The sequence below is a fragment of the Pteropus medius genome, unplaced genomic scaffold (assembly GCF_902729225.1).
Source record: "Pteropus medius unplaced genomic scaffold, Ma_sr-lr_union100, whole genome shotgun sequence".
NCBI lineage: Eukaryota > Metazoa > Chordata > Mammalia > Chiroptera > Pteropodidae > Pteropus > Pteropus medius.
The window spans coordinates 4,947,427-4,967,367 of record NW_024349797.1 but is presented as its reverse complement, the minus strand read 5'-3'; the positions used below and the strand labels follow the sequence as shown (position 1 = coordinate 4,967,367).

General features: G+C 51.4%; 1 protein-coding gene across 4 annotated transcripts; it reads left to right on the top strand.

Annotated features, from left to right (window-relative positions):
- The first annotated feature begins 3,161 nt into the window (after positions 1 to 3,161).
- On the top strand, positions 3,162 to 18,378 carry ISM2 (isthmin 2). Of its 4 annotated transcripts, XM_039883923.1 has the most exons (7): positions 3,162 to 3,427; positions 11,251 to 11,493; positions 12,791 to 13,166; positions 14,864 to 15,004; positions 15,265 to 15,348; positions 15,856 to 16,073; positions 16,636 to 16,801. In XM_039883923.1, exons 1-7 carry the CDS (start codon positions 3,287 to 3,289, stop codon positions 16,660 to 16,662), a joined length of 1,230 nt encoding a protein of 409 aa, XP_039739857.1. In that variant the 5' UTR covers positions 3,162 to 3,286; the 3' UTR covers positions 16,663 to 16,801. The 4 variants fall into 4 exon arrangements, 3 of the variants coding, with proteins under 3 accessions (XP_039739857.1, XP_039739858.1, XP_039739856.1); XM_039883924.1 differs by lacking the exon at positions 15,856 to 16,073 and having other exon boundaries at positions 16,636 to 17,491; XR_005657550.1 differs by lacking the exons at positions 14,864 to 15,004; positions 15,265 to 15,348; positions 15,856 to 16,073 and adding an exon at positions 18,129 to 18,378 and having other exon boundaries at positions 16,636 to 17,281.
- Positions 18,379 to 19,941: the final 1,563 nt, after the last annotated feature.

Here is a 19,941-nt window from a genome sequence, read left to right as displayed (position 1 = left end):
AAAAGGAATCACAATACCAAGTGCTGACGAAGATGTGGGAATGCAAAATGGTACAGCCATTTGAGAAAGCAATTGGGCAGTTTTTCATTTATCCTGGAAAAGTAAAAGCATGTCCACACAAGGACTTGCACTTGGATATTCATAGCTGCTTTATTCGTAATAGCCTCATAGTGGCAACAATCCAAACGCCATCGTGATGAATGGAAAAACAAGTTGTAGTAGACTCGTATGATGAAATATTTCTCAGCAATGAAAGGAACAAATTACTGATACCTATAACTAGATGGATGAATCTCAAAAGTATGCTCAAAGAAAGCCAAACAATACATAAAAATGAATTTATTGATATGAAATTCTAGAGAGACAAAACTAACCTATGATGACAGTGGATCAGTGGTTGCCAGGAGCCAAGGGCGGGGAGGGAGGGATTAACTGACAATGGGACTATTAAAAGATAATTTTCAAAAAAGTAAAATTATGACTCTTACAGATATGAAAATGAATACGAGTTAAAAATTTTGTTTAACTCGATGAGTAATCTGGTAAGGTTATTACAACCAATTTAAAGGAGATATTGAAAATCAAAAGTCTAAAGATCAGGAATATCGAAATGAATGTGCAAATGAAGGCAAAATTGGTTTCCACACAGAGGAGAGAGGTCTGTCTACAGAACAGGACAAAATTTGCATTCCTATACACAAGAGTTATTTTGCTTTGCTGTGGGTACAGAGTTGTAAAATAGCACAAAGACAATGAAAGACTAGAATCAGATAACTCAGAAGGATGTACAGTATATGGCATATAGACAATGCATTGTTTTCCATTATAACATAGTTGTTGTTGTTGTTGTTATTGTTGTTTCCCCTACAGTGCAGAGAAGGAAATCGGAGTGAAGAGAAAGCTTTACATCATGACGGTGGTGGTTACCTGGATATATATATTTGTCAAAACTCACTGAACTGTATAATTAAAATAGGTGTGTTTTTAAAATTGGGTGTGTTTATTGTATGTAAATTATATCTCATGAAGTTGATTTAGAAAAAAGTAACCAATAGCTTTGGGGAGGAAGGAGTGAGAACAAAAATGCATACAACGGGACCAACCAGGAGGCTATTATAGCTGTCCAGGCAAGGGGGAGAGGGGCTAGGTAGGAACTGACTTGGAGACAGGTAAACACAGATGAATAAACTCATTATTTTCTAACTCCAAGTTTGAGCTGGTGGAAGATGAAAAAAATTGATGGAAAAAAAATATTAGGTGGGATGTGAAAAATAGTTTTATCAAAAAAAAAAAAAATCCTAAAAAACAAAGTGTTCTTGCACTTAGTCTAGTAAAAGCAATATGGTGTAGCAGGTACTCAAATGCTAGACTTCTTTTGATGAATATTAGTGTTTACCATGTCACAGGCATCTTATTAGGTTGAATAATTAGTGTTTGACCCCTTTGACCAAAATATGGCAAACTTATATAGTTCATCCTAATATAAATCCTTAACATAGATTCTTATTTCTCACACCTGTGAAGAAGGTTCCCCACCACACACGCATGCACACACGCACACTTTTACAGATGACAAAAGCAGAGAGGTCACAGAACTTCACCAATAATATCGGCTTCTTAGAAAATGGTAGAAGCAGGATTCTAACTCTGAGGCCGACTCTGGACTCAGGCTGTAACCCCTGTGATGCACTATTCAAAACACTGCAGAGTCCTGGCTGTGCTGTTGGGGAAAGCAGTAGTTTCTCAGAATTGGGCCCAGTTCCCTAAGAGTTTCACTCTGGCTAAACCCGGAGCCCAAGTTTTACCGCCATGGTGGGTTTCCTGGCCATCCTCCCCAACAAACCCAAGGATCCGCTACCCTTGTCCTGAAACTGAAGCAGCCTTTGTGCTCCCTCCTATCTTCCTAATGCCTTCCGATTGCTGGGCACTGACCTGTCCAAACCGCACCTACCCCCGCCTGCCCCATTTCACTGCATGAACATTCCCTAATAGCCCCCTTCTAGGCCACTAAAATTGTCACTGCCTCTCCGAGTTCTTGATCTTTATCATAAACTGAGGTTTTATGTTGGGGATGAAAAGTGGGGCCACATACTAAAACTCACAAGCTCAGGGGAGGCCACTGTTGTCTTGTTCCCCAAATACCACCTCTATGTGCTGTGTTAATTATTAACTATTCTGTACTCACCAATATAAAAGAATTATGTGTCTCTCCTTTGACTCTTTATTCAATCACAGAGATTGCTTTGCTTTGCTTTCTCCCACCCCTTTAAACTACCGCCAACGAATTTCACATAACTCTCCGTACCTCTCCTCTCTTGATTCTAATGTATGAAATAAGCTGCAAAACTTGTATTCTCTGGAGCGTTTTCTCAGTCTGTTGATTTGCACACTTCCCTGAATTGTCCATCGGTTTGTATCAAGTAAACTCTGTAAAATTCTCTACAAGGTCTGGTTGGTTTCTTACTGAGCAATTTCATGCCCCTACGGAGAGTCCAGCTTGAGAGTCTCGGCTGGCTGGGGGGGTGGGGGGGGAGGCAGTCCCACATCTTATCCGCAATAAAGCTAGGTGACACCTAGCGGCAGGGCAGGATCTTCTGACCATTTCCTGAAACATAGCGGCTGTCTTTCTGGGACTTCATCCTCATCACATCTGAGTATCAACTGCACTCTAGGTTTTTGGCGTTCCGAGAACACCCTCGAGAAACGGTGCAGAGTGGCAGGTGATTCTCTGGCCTCCACCTCCAGCAGGGGAGCTGGAAGAGCCTGGGGGGAGTTACTTTCAGGCCTTCCTCCCCAGGCAAACCTATCTGGAGTCATAAATAAACGTTTGCCTGAGACCTGAAGGCTCCCGAATTGGGCTGCGGCGCATCTCACCCATGACAAGTGAGAGCCCGCAGGAGTCGCAGCGCAGGGTTTGAGAGCGCCGGCCAGCGGGCTACAACTTTCCCCAAAGAAGAATTCGCTTGGGGGCTGCGACGGCGACAGCGGCGGGGACTGAGGGTGGGGAGGGGGCCACATCAAAGGGAGCCCCAAAGGGCCACCCTTTCAGGAAGGCGGGGGACATCCCAGACGCTGCCCCCGGGAGCAGAGCCGCGCGCCCGCGCCCCGCGCGCCCCCGCGGCGGCCAGGGCTCCCTCCCGCGCCCCGCGCGCCCCCGCGGCCAGGCCTGCGCCGCAGCCCCCTGGCTCCCGCCGCTGGAGGAGGTGAGGCCGGGCGCCAACACTCACACGCCCGAGCGGGTCGCGAGGCGGGGAGGCGCCCGGCAGAGCGGCCTCGGAGGTAGACGATGCGTCGGCTCCCCGGTGGAGCGGGGCTCCTCCTCGGCGTGGTGTTGCTGACCGCGCTGCTGGCGGAGGGGCGGGGGCTCCCCATGAGGAAGCAGCGGGGGCCCCGGCCCCGGCCCCGGAGCCAAGCGAAGCTGGCGGAGGTGAGTGGCGGGGCGCGGAACTGTGCGCGCTCGGCCCCCCTCCGGCCCGCCACCTCTGGCCGCGCGGGGATCCGGGCTGGGACGCGAGCAGCGGCCCCTGGGTGCGAGGGCAAGGCCCAGCGTGGGCCAGGTGCGCGGGGCCTCAGGAGCCCCCACTTCCCGGGCCAGCCCGAGGATAAGCTTCCCTTCTGTGCCGAGGAAGGAGCGCAGACGTCTAGGAAGGGCCCGGCTGCCTCTCGTTGCCTCGCCCTGAGCGCACCTCTCCTGCAGCAACCCTGTCCAGGTGCGCGCTCCGAGAGGGCGAGGAGGGAGAGGGGGCCCGCGCTTTGCCGAGGGGCGGGTCAAGGTGCCGCCTCTTTAAATCTGCAAAGGATTTGAATTGCTTTGGGTGTGAATTGAAACCAGGTGAGCTAGTAAGTGACGTCCTCCAACTTGCCAGGTGAGAGTAGTCCGTTAGGGACTTTTATATTATTATGAACTTGGAAAAGCAGAAGAGGTCGTTGGCGGGGGCACTTCCTGGGTAGCCTGTGAGTAGATCTTGGACGTGGGTGCAAGACAGAAGTGAGACGGAAAAGAGTGATGTTAGCTATGGACAGAAACCATAGTCTGTTGACATCTGTGCCTGCTGTCCCCTGGGGTCAACAGTCCAGCCATTCCTCCCTGGACTGGAGTGAACATTCATCCCCTTGGGGACAAAACCTGCTGGACTTGTTCCAAGGTATGCAGCAGCAGGCCCGTGTGGTAGGGGGTCCTGGCCCCTCCCCTGCACTGAGCAGTTCTTGGAGGTGGCCAGAGCTGATTCTTCCCATTTTCCAGATGAGGAGCCCAGGCAGGCCTGCAGGTCGCAGGAGATGGGTGAGGAACTAAGAGCAGAACTGGGCCACACTGTTAGTGCCCAGGCTGCGGAGGCTCTCGAGAGGCAGTGGGATGGTAGGGCCCCAGGCTCACTTTAGGAGTCTTTGTGGACCAGTGTCTGCCCACCTTTTTTTCATTACTGCCCCCCTATAGAGCCTTTAGACATTTTTTCCCAAGAGCCGCCGCACCATGAAATTTTAATAACACACACAGATATACTATGGCCCTTTGGAGTGTTACAAACCAGTGTAACAGCAAAGATTCTTTTGCCCCATTTGTGAGTAAACGAAGGTTTCTCCACCTCCACACTACTGTCATTTTAGGTCATATATATTTTTTGTTGTGCATTGTAGAATTTTTAGCAGCATCCCTGGCCTCTTCCTACTAGATGCCTGTAGCACCCCCTCCCAGACAGAGTCAGACATTGCCAAATGTTCCCTGAGGGACACCCCATCCTTGCTGCCAATTGTTGAGAACCACTGCAGCAGACAAATCCAGAGGAACCGAACAGTCTCTGGCCAGTCCCACCTCCAAGATGATGATGACAGTGGTCATAAAATTAATTAAATTGGCTTTATTTTCTACTCGTTTGTCATAAATACTTTCTGTTTTAGTTTAGCACTTTGTATTGTAGTGATTTTCCGTAGGTTTGCCAGATCTTCCCCCAAGACCAGCCTAGAGGATGAGTTATTTCAGAGCCAAAGTCACATCCTCATGCCCCAGTGTAGGGCCTGGCTAAGCAGCTCAACCTATTAAAGCAAATTAGTGCTATGGAGGAAAAACTGAGCTTGGAGCCCAGAGCCTGGGGTTCCGGCCCCAGCAGGTCATTAACCCATGTGTGACTCACCTTGGACAATTTCTTGACATTTAAAATGAGGGGCTAAGTCATCTCCATGGTCCCATCCAGCTCAAACATTGTTCCACGAGTCCATGTGATATGTGTTAAAGCTGTTACTCATCAAAGGTGTTAGCTGAGGAACTGTTGAGAGAATGCAGACTGCTATTCTAGGGCCTTGGGTGATATGTCAGAAATAATTGACCAACCTAAAGACCTTTATGAAAAAACTAAAGAACATAAACCCCGAAGTTCTAAAGATGTAGGATGACTGAGGGGGAGCGAGCATTCCCTAGGCCTTGCCGAATCTGCATGACTTGGGCACGCTTCCCATTTTCCAGATGAGAAAATTGAGATTCAGAGTTGTTACACCTAGCTGGGATTGGGAGCCAGGTCTGTCATTTCAAGAACTACACTGGGGACCTCATGGTCTGTCTTTGCATATCGTGCCCCAGCCCACTCATTCAAACCCTTGAAAAGTCTTGAAATCATTTGCATCATGAACGAAATGTACCAACCCCTCTCTAGGCAGGCCTGTTACTGAGCCTCAGTTTACTCTCATGGTCAAATGAGAATGAGAGAACCCATTCTGTCTGTTGGCATACTAGGTGAGAAAGCACAATACACATGGGTGGCTCCATCGTTACAAGGGGCCGCAGCCAAGCAGTTTGTTGGGCGCTACACAGGTAGGGAATGACACGGCTCTGCCTTGGGTGTCTTCTGTTCTGGTTAGGATCAGAATACCACCGGAACAACTACCATGCCCAGCATTTTGTGTTTCTTGTCTTATTATCCTCCTTTGACGGACAAGGAAACTGACAGTGGATCTAAGAACTAACCCACAGTTGTGCAGCTGGTAAGTGGTGAGCCAGGATCCAAACCCAGCTTTGCTTTATTCTAGAGCCCTGGGCATCTGTTCTGCGCAACCACCACCTCCTAGGCAGGCAAATGGAGACCTTGGCGTTGGGGAAAAGGGGCTGGGACTTGGGGGCAGAGCTTGGGCCATGCTATTAGAGGCTGATGGAGATTAGAATTAGGCAAGAGGGAAGGACTGAGAGGACAGCTCTTCCAGGCTGCAAGGACCATCCCGCATGAAGGGGCCCCACTTGGGGCAGAGCTGGAGAAGTTCCTGCAGCAGTAGCAGATTGGGTTGCTAGGGAAGAAAGCACTTTGTGAAGGGATGGGCTGAGAGTGAAGAGCTGAGCATAGAGGAAGGAGCCTCCAAGCCTGGAGGCTTGTCATGCATCGGGTAGGAGTGCTTAGTCAGCACTTTGGTCTTGGTCCACTGGTCCTCCAGTTGCCTAGCAACAGCAACTGATTGTGGGAGAGGTGTGGTGAGTTAAAAAGTTTCACCTGCCAGGTGAATGACACTGAGAAGCAGATATTTTCCTGAAGATTAGCCTTCTTTGGTTGGGGTCTTTTTAGCCTAATGAGTGTCAGAAGTGGAACTGGAATCCAGGTCTGCGTGATGCCAAACCTGTGTGTTGCCTTGCCTCTTAGCCTCCTCCTGCAGCTGCGTACCTCCCCAGACCTTGGCTCCAGACCATTCTTCTTGCTCTTAGAGTTCAGAACCACTGGAAGGATGGGTGAGGGAGAGAGGGAAGGACGGGAACGGGCTCCTGGAGGCTCGGCTCCTCATGGTCCTAGACAAGTCCCTACCCTCACTGGCTCTCAGTCTCTTAATTTTGTACTTCCCCTTGGCACCTCACTGTGTTGTTATGAGGATCAAAGGGAAAGATGGATGTGTAAAGTAGAACATCCTGTTCTTGAGTTTTGTTCATTCAATATACTCAGCACCCGAGTGGTGGGCGGTGAACCAGAAGGTGCAGCCCCTGCCTGGAGTTGGCAAAGCACAAGGGTTAAGAGCACAGACTCTGCAGCCAGACTGTTTGCCTTAAATCCTGCTCAGCCAAGCTGCTGTGTGACCCCAAGCAGGTTACTTCACCTCTCTTTGACTGCCTTATCTCTGAAGTGAGGATGATGCTAGTACTTGCCCAAAGGGTTGTTGTGAAGAGTCAAATCAATACATGTAGGATGCTCAGCAGGAGCTGCTATAGAGTTTGTGGGGCCCAGTGCAGAATGAGAATGTGGGGCCTCTGAGCATTTCAAGATGGCCACAGCAGAGCATTAAACCAGGTGCAGGCCCCTGCACAAGCATGCAGGTCGTACAGCACGAGCCAGCCCTATGCTTTGAGAGTGTGCTCTGCCAATAGTACTCTTATTACAATAGGGAGTTATAAGGTCTCTACTAGGTGCCAGGGTGAGTTGGATTAGACTGTTACACACCAGTGAGGAAGGCGAAGTCCAGGCCCATCCCTCTGCCCGTGGTCCTCTAGCCTGGCTGAAGAGGCAATTGCTATTGAATGCTGGGTCTCCAGCCTCTCCCATGAGGCCACGATGACTGTGCGTGCAGCCTGGCTCTGTATGGATGGGCCTGGGCCTCAGCAGCTGGGGCTGCAGGGAGGGGAGGTGCTGGGCTGCACCTGGCAACTGGATTTCATTATCCGGAACAAGTTCTTGACCCCTGAGGCAGAGAAGAGAAGGGAGCCTGGGGGACTGTGAGGAAGCTGAAACAGGTTAGGCAGAGCCGTGCGATGCAGTAAGGGTCTGTGGGTATGAGGGCTCTTATGTTAACTGCAAACATATGCGTCAGGCTACTGGCCAAGCCTGGGAGGGCACTGTGTGTGTGTGTGTGTGTGTGTGTGTGTGTGTGTGTGGAAGTAGGAGAGAGAGAGAGAGAGAGGGGAGACAGACAGACAGACAGGAAGACAGACAGACAGAGACAGAGATAGAGAGTGAGAGAGAGACAGACAGAAAGAAAGAAAATAGTGGCGATATATCTTGGTACCGTTATCCCTCACTTTTTGAAAGTTCACATTACGCCACCTCAATTTTACAAAAGACTCACACTAGTACCTGTTTTCGCTAACTGGAAAAAATCCCAGAGGATGTTTGCTTTTACGAAAAAAGGGGAAAAGCAAAAATAGCATTCCATGTTTGTTCCTCAGCGAGCTGTTACAGAGGCAGCGTGCACCCAGCTGAGAGAGTGGCACTGCTTTTACTGATGTTAGTGTTACTTTAAGTTCTGTGTGTCATTTGGCAGGTTATATGGGGGGGGTCTGGGAAGGCTCAACACTTTTTCCATATACATTAATGGTTATTGCTTCTTTGCTTTCTGCCGCTCCGCCTTTCATAGAAACACTCTCTACTTTCAGATTGCGGGGGAAACCTGTGAATGTCTACATCTCATGTCCATCTGGGCAACGGCACCATCCCTCAAAAGAATGGAGCCGTGTATCTGTACCTGCGTGAAACTCCAAACTCAAGTTTAACAGTTGGGGATGGTAGTCCTGTAGGGTAGGACAGGTGTTCTTACACAGCTGGAGCCTCAGAATTCATTCGGAATGTCATGAAATACACTTGCCCAGAGATCCCGCGTCCGTGGTGGTGAGTGGGAGGGTCTTTAGACCAGTTAAGATGTAAAGAACTAACACAGTGCCTAGCGAGAGGGGTACTCTCTTTTCTCTCTCCTTGAAGAACCACCTATTGCCATGTCAAGGTGACATTCATTGCCTGCTTGCCATATTCGAGGCTCCATTTTAACTCAAAAACCCTATAAGACAGGGACTGCCATTTCCTAATTTACAGAGGGAGAAACTCAGGCAGATTAAGCAAAAAGTAAGGTCACACAGCTAGTAAGTGTACAAATTGGGCTTTGAACCCAGGTGCTATGGCTTCCAGCCTGCACTCATTACCACTGCATTTTGCTGCCAGACAAGGTGATGGAAGTGGGTGTGCTTTGTGAATGCAAAAGTGTTTGCACACGAGGGGTTATCATCATGAGCGTCTGTTCATGCACGTGTGTATGCACCAATAGATGTAGGTGAGATCAGGCAGAGCTGAGTTTGAACCTGAGCTTGGATGTCATAACCTTTGAGACCTCACGTATGTATGGCTGTGATGTTTAATCAGGGCTTTCTATGGCTTTTGTTCATTCGTTGTCTGGTCCAACCGGGCACCAGGGAGTGGAGAGGGTAGAGAGAGCTGGAAAGGAAAGTTCTCAGCACTCACTGGATACCAGCTCTTGCCCATCACAGTTCCAATCTTATAGGTAAGGATGTTCACAGACGATGTCCCCTGCCAGGGTCCCAGAGGTCAGATGCTGGCCGCTGCCAGGATTCAGACCCAGGCAGCCTGATTCTGGAGCAGGGTTTCTTAACTGCAGCTCTGTTCACATATTGGGCTGGATAATTCTTGTGAGAACTGTCCTATGCGTTGTAGGATCTCTGACTCTACCCACTAGGTTCCAGTAGATAACCAGAGATGTCTCCAGACATTGCCAAATGTCTCTGGGTGAGAACCACTGCTTAACTAGCTGCCCAGGAGGCAGGGGCATCTAAATCAGCCAGAAAGGCTGCATGACCTTGAACTCCTGCTGCCTTAAGCCTGCCTGTCTCTGTGCCCCAGGGGCTGCAGACAGAGGAACCTCTGAGCAAAGTCACAGGGACAGTTAGGGCTCTGGGGGACATGTGAGTGGAAACTGCCAGGAATGCAACGTGTGGGGATGTTCCAGGCCTCCAGGCCTGGTCAGTGAGGGACTCGAGTGGTTCCATTACTCATCTGTCCATCCTCTGCCCACATGCCCTGGCTGTCTAGACCAGAGCACACTGTCTCAGCAAGGGACTCCCGGGCGAGGCCGGGATGGGGACATGGCTGCCATGGGACCAAGTGACTAGTGCAAGAGCCTTGGAGCCATTTATTTGGGGACCACAAAAGGAGAGATCAAAAGGGAGAGACAGCAGATTCTGAATCTCTTTTCCAACCCAACAAATGAGAATCAGAATGAGAAACTGGACCAAGTAAGCCCCTGACTTGTGAAGGGGATTCTCAGTGCTCTCACCTGTAGTGTTAGGCCATGATGGTTAAGAGCATGGGCTCTTGGCCCAGGCTGCCTGGTTCAAATTCTGGCTCTACCACTAACTGTCTGTGTGACCTCAGGTGCGTTACTTGACCTCTCTGTGCTTCAGTTTCCATTGTCAAAATGGGGATGACAGCTAGTACCTACATCTGAGGGTTGTTGGACGTATTAAATGAGTGATTAAGTGTTGGCACACAGTGGAAATATTCAATAAAAAAAAATTCTGACAATCCTCCCAGGTAGGAATTATTATCCTAATTTTGCTGATCAAGTTGAATGAACTAGAAAGAGCAGAGCTGGGATTTGAACCCAAGCTGATCTGACTCTCCAGAACCCACATTTTTTCAGCCATACCATACTGCCCCAGTTATGAGATAGGGGTGGGGTCAAGGGTGGGGCAGGGTTCATAGGCTTCTGGCCCCTGAAGGTAGCTCTGGACTGTGCTCTTTCTGCCTTGGCACGGAGACCTGGGCAGTGGCTGCAGCCTGGAGGTGGGTGGACAGCACTGAGCCCCCTGTGCCCCACCGTCTGAGCAGATGAACCCTGGAGCAAGAGTCAGAAACAACCAGGGTCTGCCTTTCGCTTACTATCTGTGCTGAAGGAAGGGTGGTCCTGGTGTGGACGCACAGGTACTGGCCGGTGGAGGGAATCAGCTGGCAGACCGAGAGCCATGTGAGCGGCCTGGAACAGGACAAGGGGCCAGGCACCAAGTGGGCAGGAGGAGAGAGGTAGCTGTGGTCAGAGGAGCATGCTGAGGGGAAGGCCCAGGCCTGCTGCCACGCTGCTGTAGGGTTCCCAGGGCTTCCTGCCCTGACTTGTCTGTTCTCACAGCAGCCCTGGGGGATTCTGAGGCAGGTGGCCTGCAAACTGCACTTCGAAACCACTGCCTCAAACAACTGGCTTCCCTCTCTGGGCCTCACTTTCTTCATCTGTAAAATGAGGAGGTTGGACTGTGTTTCTTCCATGTGTAGAAACCTGATTTTAACTATTTTCTCATGCCTCATGTTGGCATCATTTGTTCAAGTGCTTTGTGGACACAGCCTCACTTAGCCTCTAAGGCATTAAAGCTGCCATGTTTGGATATACAGCCACAGGGTGAGTTTGTAATCTGATGAGACTCCTGGGCTCCTGAGTTCCCCCTGACCAGCCTTTTGGGGTCCACATGGGGCGAGCCCTAACCTCAGTCACACATCCCTCACCCTGTCTCTCCCTTAGGTCTCAGCCTCCCCAGATGCCAGCTCTCCCAGGGGAACGGAGGATACACCACTGCTCCCCAGAACCCGCCTCCGGCCAGGGCCAGGCCAACACGAGCGCTGGGCTCTCACCGAGCCAGCAGCTCTGACCCCAGAAAAGGCAGCCCCTCCTGGGATCCAGGAGGACACTCCCTTGCTGCTGGAGCTGCAGAAGCTGCCAGGATTGGCCAACACAGACTTGAGTTCCCCGAACCCCAATATCCAGGTGAGAGCTACAGAAGGGCTTTCGGCCCAGCAGACACCTGGAAACAAGCTGGGCTGAATGGCTCAGCTCTGAGGTCAGGGATCCCACCCCGTATTCCCTGGGGGCTGGGTCCTTATGGGGTTGGAGAAGTCCCCATGCTGTCCTGTGGAGTCGTGCGGACAGGAACTGCTCCTCCACTCTCAGGCTTCAGACCGTGAACAACTCACGGGACTCCTAGTCCATAGCAAGGGACAGACAGCACCAACCTGGCAGGGCTGTCTGAGGACCAAATGATCAGAGAGCACTTGAGCTGCAGGGGATTCTAGGAATATCGGGGGAGGCCTTATGGAAAAGCCTGAAGATCTGATCCCTGCCCAGGCCCAACCCCGTACTAGAGAAGGGGTTGAGTGCTGAGTGGGCTGGTGGGGTGGGGGCTGCCCACCAGAGGGGCTCTATAGGAGAGAAACCTAGAGGGGCTGGTGGAATTCCAGTTTACCTATTCTGCTTCCAGCCCTAAATCCCTAATGGCAATAATTCTGCAGTCTTGTATCGAGTTCTACAGTTTACGAAACACTTTCGCCAAAAGAGATCATGTAGAACATAACTAAAATTGTTTGAAAGTGTATGTTTATGTATGTGCATCTGTATCTACCTGGGAAGTTAATCACCGAAATATTACACCCGTGGTGGAATATGGGTGATGTTCCTTTGCTTCTTTATATTTTGCTGTTTTTGTACCCCAGATTTTGTTCAGTGACCTCATATTACTTTATAATAACCCCAGATGATGTTTTTAAATTCACTTTCACATAATGACTTCAGGTTTCTTATTTCCCGTCCACCATGTGGTGACAGGGAACCTCCCCCACCACCTTCCAGAGCTGCTGTGGGGATTTGCTGTCTGCTCTTGTTTTCTGGCCCTACAAGGAGTAAATGGAGGCCCGGGGCTCTTAGTGGCCCCTGAGGCTGAGCAGCTACAGGCTGGCACAGCCAGAATTCAAAGCCAGCTTCCCTTTAAACTAGTGGGTCTCCACCCTGGTACATGTTAGAGCCACCGTGCCTGGCCCCACCTACAATCAGTTTAATCCTTGACTGAGGTGTGCTTCGGGGTTAGGAATCTCCAGGGGATTCTGATGCTCAGCCAGGTCTTAAGTTGTGACCCCAAGTACCCTGGGAGGCTGAAAACGTTGGCCAAGAGAATGAGCCGGTTTGGTGGAGGGGCTGGGTCTCTCTCTCCTGCCCTTGTCATCTCCCCTTGCCTTGGTGTCTAGCTCTGAGCCCTTCCTCACTGGCTTGCCTGGTGTCTGTCTCCCTGCAGGTGACAATCGAGGTGGTAGAGGACCCCCAGGCCGAGGTGGAAATGGACCTGTTGGCCAACCCCAGCAATCACTGGTCCCAGGGTGCCCCCACCTGGCTGCCTGCCAAGGAGCTCTTCTGGCCCCTCTTCTGGGGCTACCTGGAGGGTGAGGAGGCAGGGACCAGTCTCAAGGGCAGAGTCCCAGGGGTAGAGGAGGAGGAGGTGGAGGAGGAGGAGGAGGAGGACTACCCTGAAGAGCATGGCGAGAGTGAAGACCAGGAGGGCAACGATGAGGACGAGGAGGACGAGGAGCCTGGGTTCAGTGGGAACACAGGCGGCTGGGAGCAGGGCTGGCTGGCCCCCAGGGACTGGGCCTTCAAGGAGTCGGACAGCTATGGTGAGCACCCTCATCGTGGTATTCCTGGCTGCTGCCCCTCGAGATCCTGAGTGCCTGAGTGGAAATGGGGTGGAGAGAGGACTGAAAGCCTCCTGGGCAGGGGCAGTTGGAGGAAGGGGGGCCCAGGAGCTTAGTCTGTACAAATACCATCATCAGCTAAAGAGTAATGTCACCAGAGCTTGCAAATTTTTTTACCCCTAAACATTTGACCCTGACAACAGCCCTGAGATCCCTTAAGCAAGACAGACATTTGTCAGTGTTATACATATTCATATCTATCAGTTTCCAACAAACTGGGAAATACTATAAATTCCACCACTCAAAACTGACCTCATTTGCATACTGTATTGCATACAGGGTTTGCATCCTGGCTTTGCCACTTATCAGCTGAGTGACCTTGGGCAAGTTACATAACCTCTCTGTGCTTCAGTTCCTTCCTCCATAAAGTGGAGAATGGCACAAGCTTTACTACATAGGATTGGGTGTAGAGGGTATTAAGTCAGTTAATACATTTAAAGTGCCAGCATAGAGTAAACAAGGTACTGGCTATTTTTATGAAGAAGCAACATAATGTCTACAGCCATGCCACCCTGAACAAGCCCAGTCCTGTCTGATCTCAGAAGCTAAGTAGGGTCGGGCCTGGTTAGTACTTGGATGGGAGACCAATCTAGGAAGACCAGATTGAAGACTGTAGATGTAGAAAATAAAAATAAAAAATAAGGGATTGTAAGCTGACAAGGTCCTTGCAATCTGTGAGGTCAACCAAGGGTTGTCTCACCTACAAAATAAATAAATAAAAATAAAAATAAAAAAAAATAATAATAAAAAAGAAACAACATAATAATACAATCTGTTCAGAAAATATCACCCAAAGCCTGCCAGACCCCCTGAAAGCCATTTTTATTTTTGCATAGCAGTTCGGGGTTTTCCATGGGCAAGGGGGCAGACCATTTGATATGTATATGCAGCCATTCTCCCCAGAGTCCTGCTGTTTTGTTACTGGACAGAGGTGTCTGTGATGAAGAGTAAGTCATAGCAGGCTTTTCCCAATTCGCCATAATCATAAACTAACAGGCAGAATTTTCATGATTTTCAGTTCTCTTCCATTAATTTTCCTTAAACTCTTCGTGCCAGTCTGCTCAGGCCTGCCTGGGAAGTGAGGAGAGTACCTAACTGGCTGTGTCAATATTTTGTGGGGTTCCACAGAGAGCCCTGGGTCTCAGGCCCTGCACAGACAGATGGCCGTGGGTACAGCCTTGGTGTATTTCAGGTCCCTTACCAGGATGGTCCCTAACATGGGCAGCAGGAACATTCTTTAATACTCCCAGTGTCAGGGAAGTATTAGCATCTTGGATTTTGATCGACATAAAAACTACAGCTCAGAGATGGAGAGGGACTTTCCCAAGGTCACACTGACAGTGGTCAGGTGGCCTCCAGCCCAGATATTTTTTCCTCGTCATTGCTGTGTTGGCATATAGCCGGTGGCTGGGAGGTGTGCTGTCTCTATAGGGCCACTGAACAAGAGTACCCAGCTCAGGGGACGAGCAGGGACTGAAATCCAGCCACTGCTCTGTCTACTAGGCGAGGAGCCCTGGCACTGGCTGCATCCTCCTGAGGAAGGAGTGCCTTTTGCTAATTTGTGCCAATGCACCCTGTGGGCTGTGCTCACTCACCCCTGGCTCCCTGCCTTGACCCAGACTATGAGCTTCAAGAGGAGTGGAGCCCCTGGTCTCCTTGCAGTGCGAGCTGCAGCAGCAGCAGCCAGCAGAGGACTCGGCCCTGTGGCTACGCCTGCACTGCCACCAAGTCCAGTGCCTGCGACCTGTCCCCCTGTCCTGGTGAGATGAGCAGCAGCTCCTGCATAAGAAGTGGCTTATGCTCTGGGCTTGGTCCCCTGGGAATGTGGGCATGTGAACCTTGTACGAGGAGTGGACTTGGGAGAAGGGAGGCAAGAAGCCCACAGACATAGTGTTCCTGCCTCGTCCCAGGCCCACCCCAGATGCTATGGGCACCGAGAGCCGAGTGACAGCTGGACTTCCCATCAGGAGCACAGAGGTGCCCTGGGGCACCACCGGCCTGGCCTCCTCTCTTCCCAAAGGCGCCAAGGACGAGGACCCCTTGGGCTTTCCCAGTGAGGGGTGGCAGCCCCTAGGCCACAATGCTATGGACATGCTCGGCCCAGGTCAGTGGGGGCTAGGTCCTGCCCGGGGATGTGGGGAAGAACCCCTCTCGGGAGAGTAGTTAACTGCAGGGCAGGAATCTTGCCTCTATCCATTGAGGCAGAGAGTACATCTTCCAGCTGGAAGGTTAGCCTTCCCAGCAAAGGGGCCCTAGCACTTCTGAGCCCCGCTAGACAGGCCCATTGGCCTCTTCCAGGCTGATATTCTTGCTGGGAAGTTCTTGATGGGAGCCACAGAGCTTGAAGGTGGGGCATAGTCTCTCTGGCAGCAAGATGGGCTGGGGACATTCTGGCTTCAATTCCTAGGTCACCCTTGGAGACTCTTGGGCAGGCAGGCTCTGTCTGGGGAGAGGGTGCTGTCAGAAGTGGGTCAGGGTTCAGAACTCCGGGACCACTCCTTCTAGTAGATTGGAGCAGTCTGTGCTTATATCAGTATACTCAGTGTCTGTGTCACTAGTCTTACCTGTACCTTGCAAGGAGGCAGGTGGCCGCCAAAGCACCCCCTTGCAGGTGAGCCTCATGCTCTACACCACAGAAGCTCATTGTGCACCTGGCCTGTGTACCAGAAGACGAAGGCCCAGTACCTGCCTTCAAGGAGCTCAGGTCTTATGAGGGAGAGACACATGATCAACTTAAGCGCTGCACTGCAGTGTGTCCAAAAGGTCTGGAGCAAAGAGGAAGGAGCAACTCGTTTTGTGTGGCAAGTGTCAGAAGCCACATTTCACAAGGTAGAGAGATGGGGGAGGGCAGCATTGACAGAGTAGACCCCGGGGGCCCAGAGTCTCAGAGACTCACCCAAGGTCATATGGCCTGAGAAAGGCAGAGTTAAGAACAAGAATGAGCCAGTAGGTAAAATATTGAAACAGTTTCTTACCAATTGGTTAAAATTGCTCTTCCTGCCCTAACTACCCCAGCTCCTCCCCCACTAACTACCCCCAGGATCCCAGGATCTTTCCCACCATCCAGCATCTACAGGAACAACACCTGGCACAGCAGAGGGCCTCCAGGCTCCTCCCGCAGCCCCTTGGCCCGTTTCTATTCTGAATCATGGCCTCTTGCTTTAGGTTGCCTGGGTGTTTTATGTGAGCCCCTGGCTGTCAGCAGTGGAGGTCAGGTCAGACTGCCCCCAGCTCTGGTATGGGTCCTTCCACTCCTGCCCCTCAGGCCCTACCAAGCCACACCTTTGCACCAGCTGGGTCCTGGGACTTCTTTCTCTATGCATTGGCCCTTGATCAGCCCCCACAAAGGCCTGACTGGTCAGCCCCCGCCCAACTTCTCTGCCCTCTGTAGATGTGGACAGCTGTGAGAAGTGGCTGAACTGCAAGAGCGACTTCCTAACCAAGTACCTGAGCCAGGTGCTGCAAGACCTGCCCAGCTGCCCGTGTGCATACCCGCTGGAGGCTGTGTACAGGGCCGTGAGCCTGCAGGACGAGCACCGGGGCCGCAGCTTCCAGTGGAAGGATGCCAGTGGCCCGAGAGAGCGCCTGGACGTCTACCAGCCCACGGCACGCTTCTGCCTTCGCTCCCTGCTGTCCGGGGAGAGCAGCACGCTGGCCGCCCAACACTGCTGCTATGACTCGGGCAGCCGGCTACTGACACGAGGCAAGGGCGCCGGAGCGCCTGACCTCATCAGCACGGACTTCTCACCCGAGCTGCACTTCAAGGTGGACACGCTGCCCTGGATCCTGTGTAAGGGGGACTGGAGCCGCTACCATGCTGTGCGGCCACCCAACAATGGCCGGGCCTGCGCTGACAACCCTCCTGAGGAAGAGTACCTGGCCCAGCTGCAGGAGGCCAAGGAGTACTAGCGAGAGGGCTGCTGTGCTGGAGAACTTTCCTGGCAGGCCCCCTCACCCTGCCCACACTGGGCGAGCAAGGGCCCACCCTGTGAGGCCGGTCTGGTGCCACATGCTCTCTGCCTGGGAACCCGAGCCAGGTCAGCACCCAGGTTTCAGGTTGGGGTTGGAGAGAGGGTTGAAGGGTGTACGGGGCCCAGGGTGAGGGGAGGGAACTCAGCCCCATGGTCCCTGGGGGTGCAGTGGAGATCTGTGTCTGTGGCGGCCTCCCTCTCCTGCCTGCTGGGGGGTGCTGTCCCAGCCTGGCTACCCGTATCTCCCTCCTTGGAGCTGGGCTCTCCTGCCCTGCTCTTGCAGACTTTACACACACACACACACACACACCACCACCACCACTCACCACCACACCCCCTCTCCCCAGTCCCCGGACCTGTGGTGACTCACTCAGACCCCCAGCCCTGAGGGCTAGTCCTTTGTCTCAGCCACCCTGCAGGTGCCCTTCTTCAGGCTGTTAGCCCTGGGTGACCAGCCCTCCTTATCTCTGAGTGGTTGCACCTGGTCACCCTGCCCCACTGCCTGCTGAGAGCCACTGAGCAGGAGGGCTATCTCCAGCTCCAAGCTGCCTTTCAGTAGACACCGCCGCATCTAGGGCTGAAGGCCATCAGTGGACAGACAGGCTGAGGCCGCCGAGACAAGGCAGGCTCCACGTGGGGAAAGGATCACCCAGTTCAGGTCCCTTTCTTTGTCCAGCCTACCTCTGTTCTGTCCAGGTTGTAGAAATGTACAAAGCTGGGAGATAGGGAAGTGGCAGCTTGTCGCAGCAGCCAGGCTTGGGGAAGGGCTCGGGATCGGCTCAGGAGGATGTGTTGTGCTCCTGCAGTGTGCTGGTAAACTGGTTCTCTGGGAAGGGGGAGATGGGGGAAGCCCTGGTTTGTAGCGTTTGGATAATTTCTGTGGTGTAAGAACTCCTACCATGGCCCATTTCAGGCTCCCATGGTGATGCACTGAACGCACTGAGCTCAGAGTGGGAAAGAGATGCACATAATCAGCTGTCCCTGCCCACCTCGTGCCTCTTCCTGCCTCCCCTCAACCCTCAAACCACACTTCCTGGCCTGCTGTGGGGTTGAACCACTGAAGTCCACAAAAGCCTCCACAAGGTAGGGGACTTAGTCCTGGCCCCCAGACCACTGCCCTGAAGCTCTCTGGGATCCTTGGCAATAAAGCACTTTATTTTCCAGTTCTGTCTGGTAAAGTAGAGCAGGGGAGGGTCAGGAGCTTTTGCTTACAGACCAAGCAGAGCTCCCGGCTCCCACAGGTTGTGTTCGTGAATGCCTAACCCGGCTGGGCATTTAAAGGGCTGCCTGGAAGGCAGGAGCTCACTGGACCTCTGAAGTACATTCACTCGTAAGTTTTTGGTCAAAGATATAAATTGCATTCACTCCAGAGGAAGTGGCCCCACTTCCCCAGGTAACTTGCTGCAAGGGGATCCAATGCAGAGTTGCCCAAAGGGACTGTACCAAACGATGACAGAGATGGGCCAGTACCCTGCTTTAGTTGCTACCCTTACCAGACACTCCACTATCACTTCTGGCATTTAGAGAAGGAAGAAAACATGTAAGAAAGTAGAATGAGACAAGGCGTGGCCACTCGGAGAAGCCTGGAGAGCCACGTTTCTGTTTAGCTTCACATCTAGAGGTAAGTTTATTAGTCTTGTCCTGGACCACAGTCCAGAATAATCAAAGGGTCAGAGGGGGCAAGATCTCAGGTCCCCAGAAGGAAGCCAAGTTTACTCCCTCTCATCTGGAAAATTCAACATAATTAGCATGGGCATGTTTTAATTATTTTTCAGCAGAACTTAAAAAATCCCAGAGTCTATTTTCACAGGAAACTGTGAATTCTCCTGTCTAGTATAATTTACCTTGACACTTAAACATGCTGTCTAAATATAAGCTATACCTAATAGTTGACTATTATGCAAACTGAATTTAGCCAGTCCCATTTTCAATCTTTAGTCTTAGTGACATGCTAAATTGCTACCATGTCAGGCTACAGATGAGAAAAACTAAAGAAAAAGGGCTGAACGGAGCCTTGAAGTGGTTGGGGAGTAGTTATAAAATGATGTTTATTCAAACTTTATGAAGGAGAGATGCTGCAGGTGGCTGCAGGCTTAGGGAACTTCTCTGCGTGAGGAGAAACTGTGAAAGGGAGGATTTTAGAAGCTGGCGAGCAAGTATCAGAGCCGTTAGGGGCCCGTGATATCAGAGGGCTCCTCCTCCCATTCTGGTCCAGTGTTAGTCATGATTAGCTGTTCTTCCTGTCCTAAACACCAGGAGCCACCCATGGCCATGCATTAAGTACCACCACCACCTGTTTCCAAGTTAGCTGCTCCAGCCACCAAGGTGGCCCAATTATCAGGTGGCCCAATTTCCCCGCTTTGGGTTACCTCATAAAAGGTCCTAATTTAGGCAAGGGTAGTCAAGTTGAATTCTTGCTAGGGTTTAAAACAACCAACAGTACAAACCCTGCCAGGTCCTGCCGCCTCCCTTGTCTCTTCGAAGACAGAACGTTTCAGATCCTTTGTCCCCATTATTCATAAAAGGGACTGAAATGTGCTTCTTTGGCTCGTCCATTACAATTAGATTTTAACATGTTGATGCACTTCTCAAAATGAATTCCTGGTATCAGAATCTCCTGAGATATTAACATGCAAGTTTCTAGGAATGAGGTCCACTTTTCTGCATTTAACAGACGGTTCTTAGGTGAGGAGAATCCTTGGCCTAAGATCTGTAATTTGGCCAAT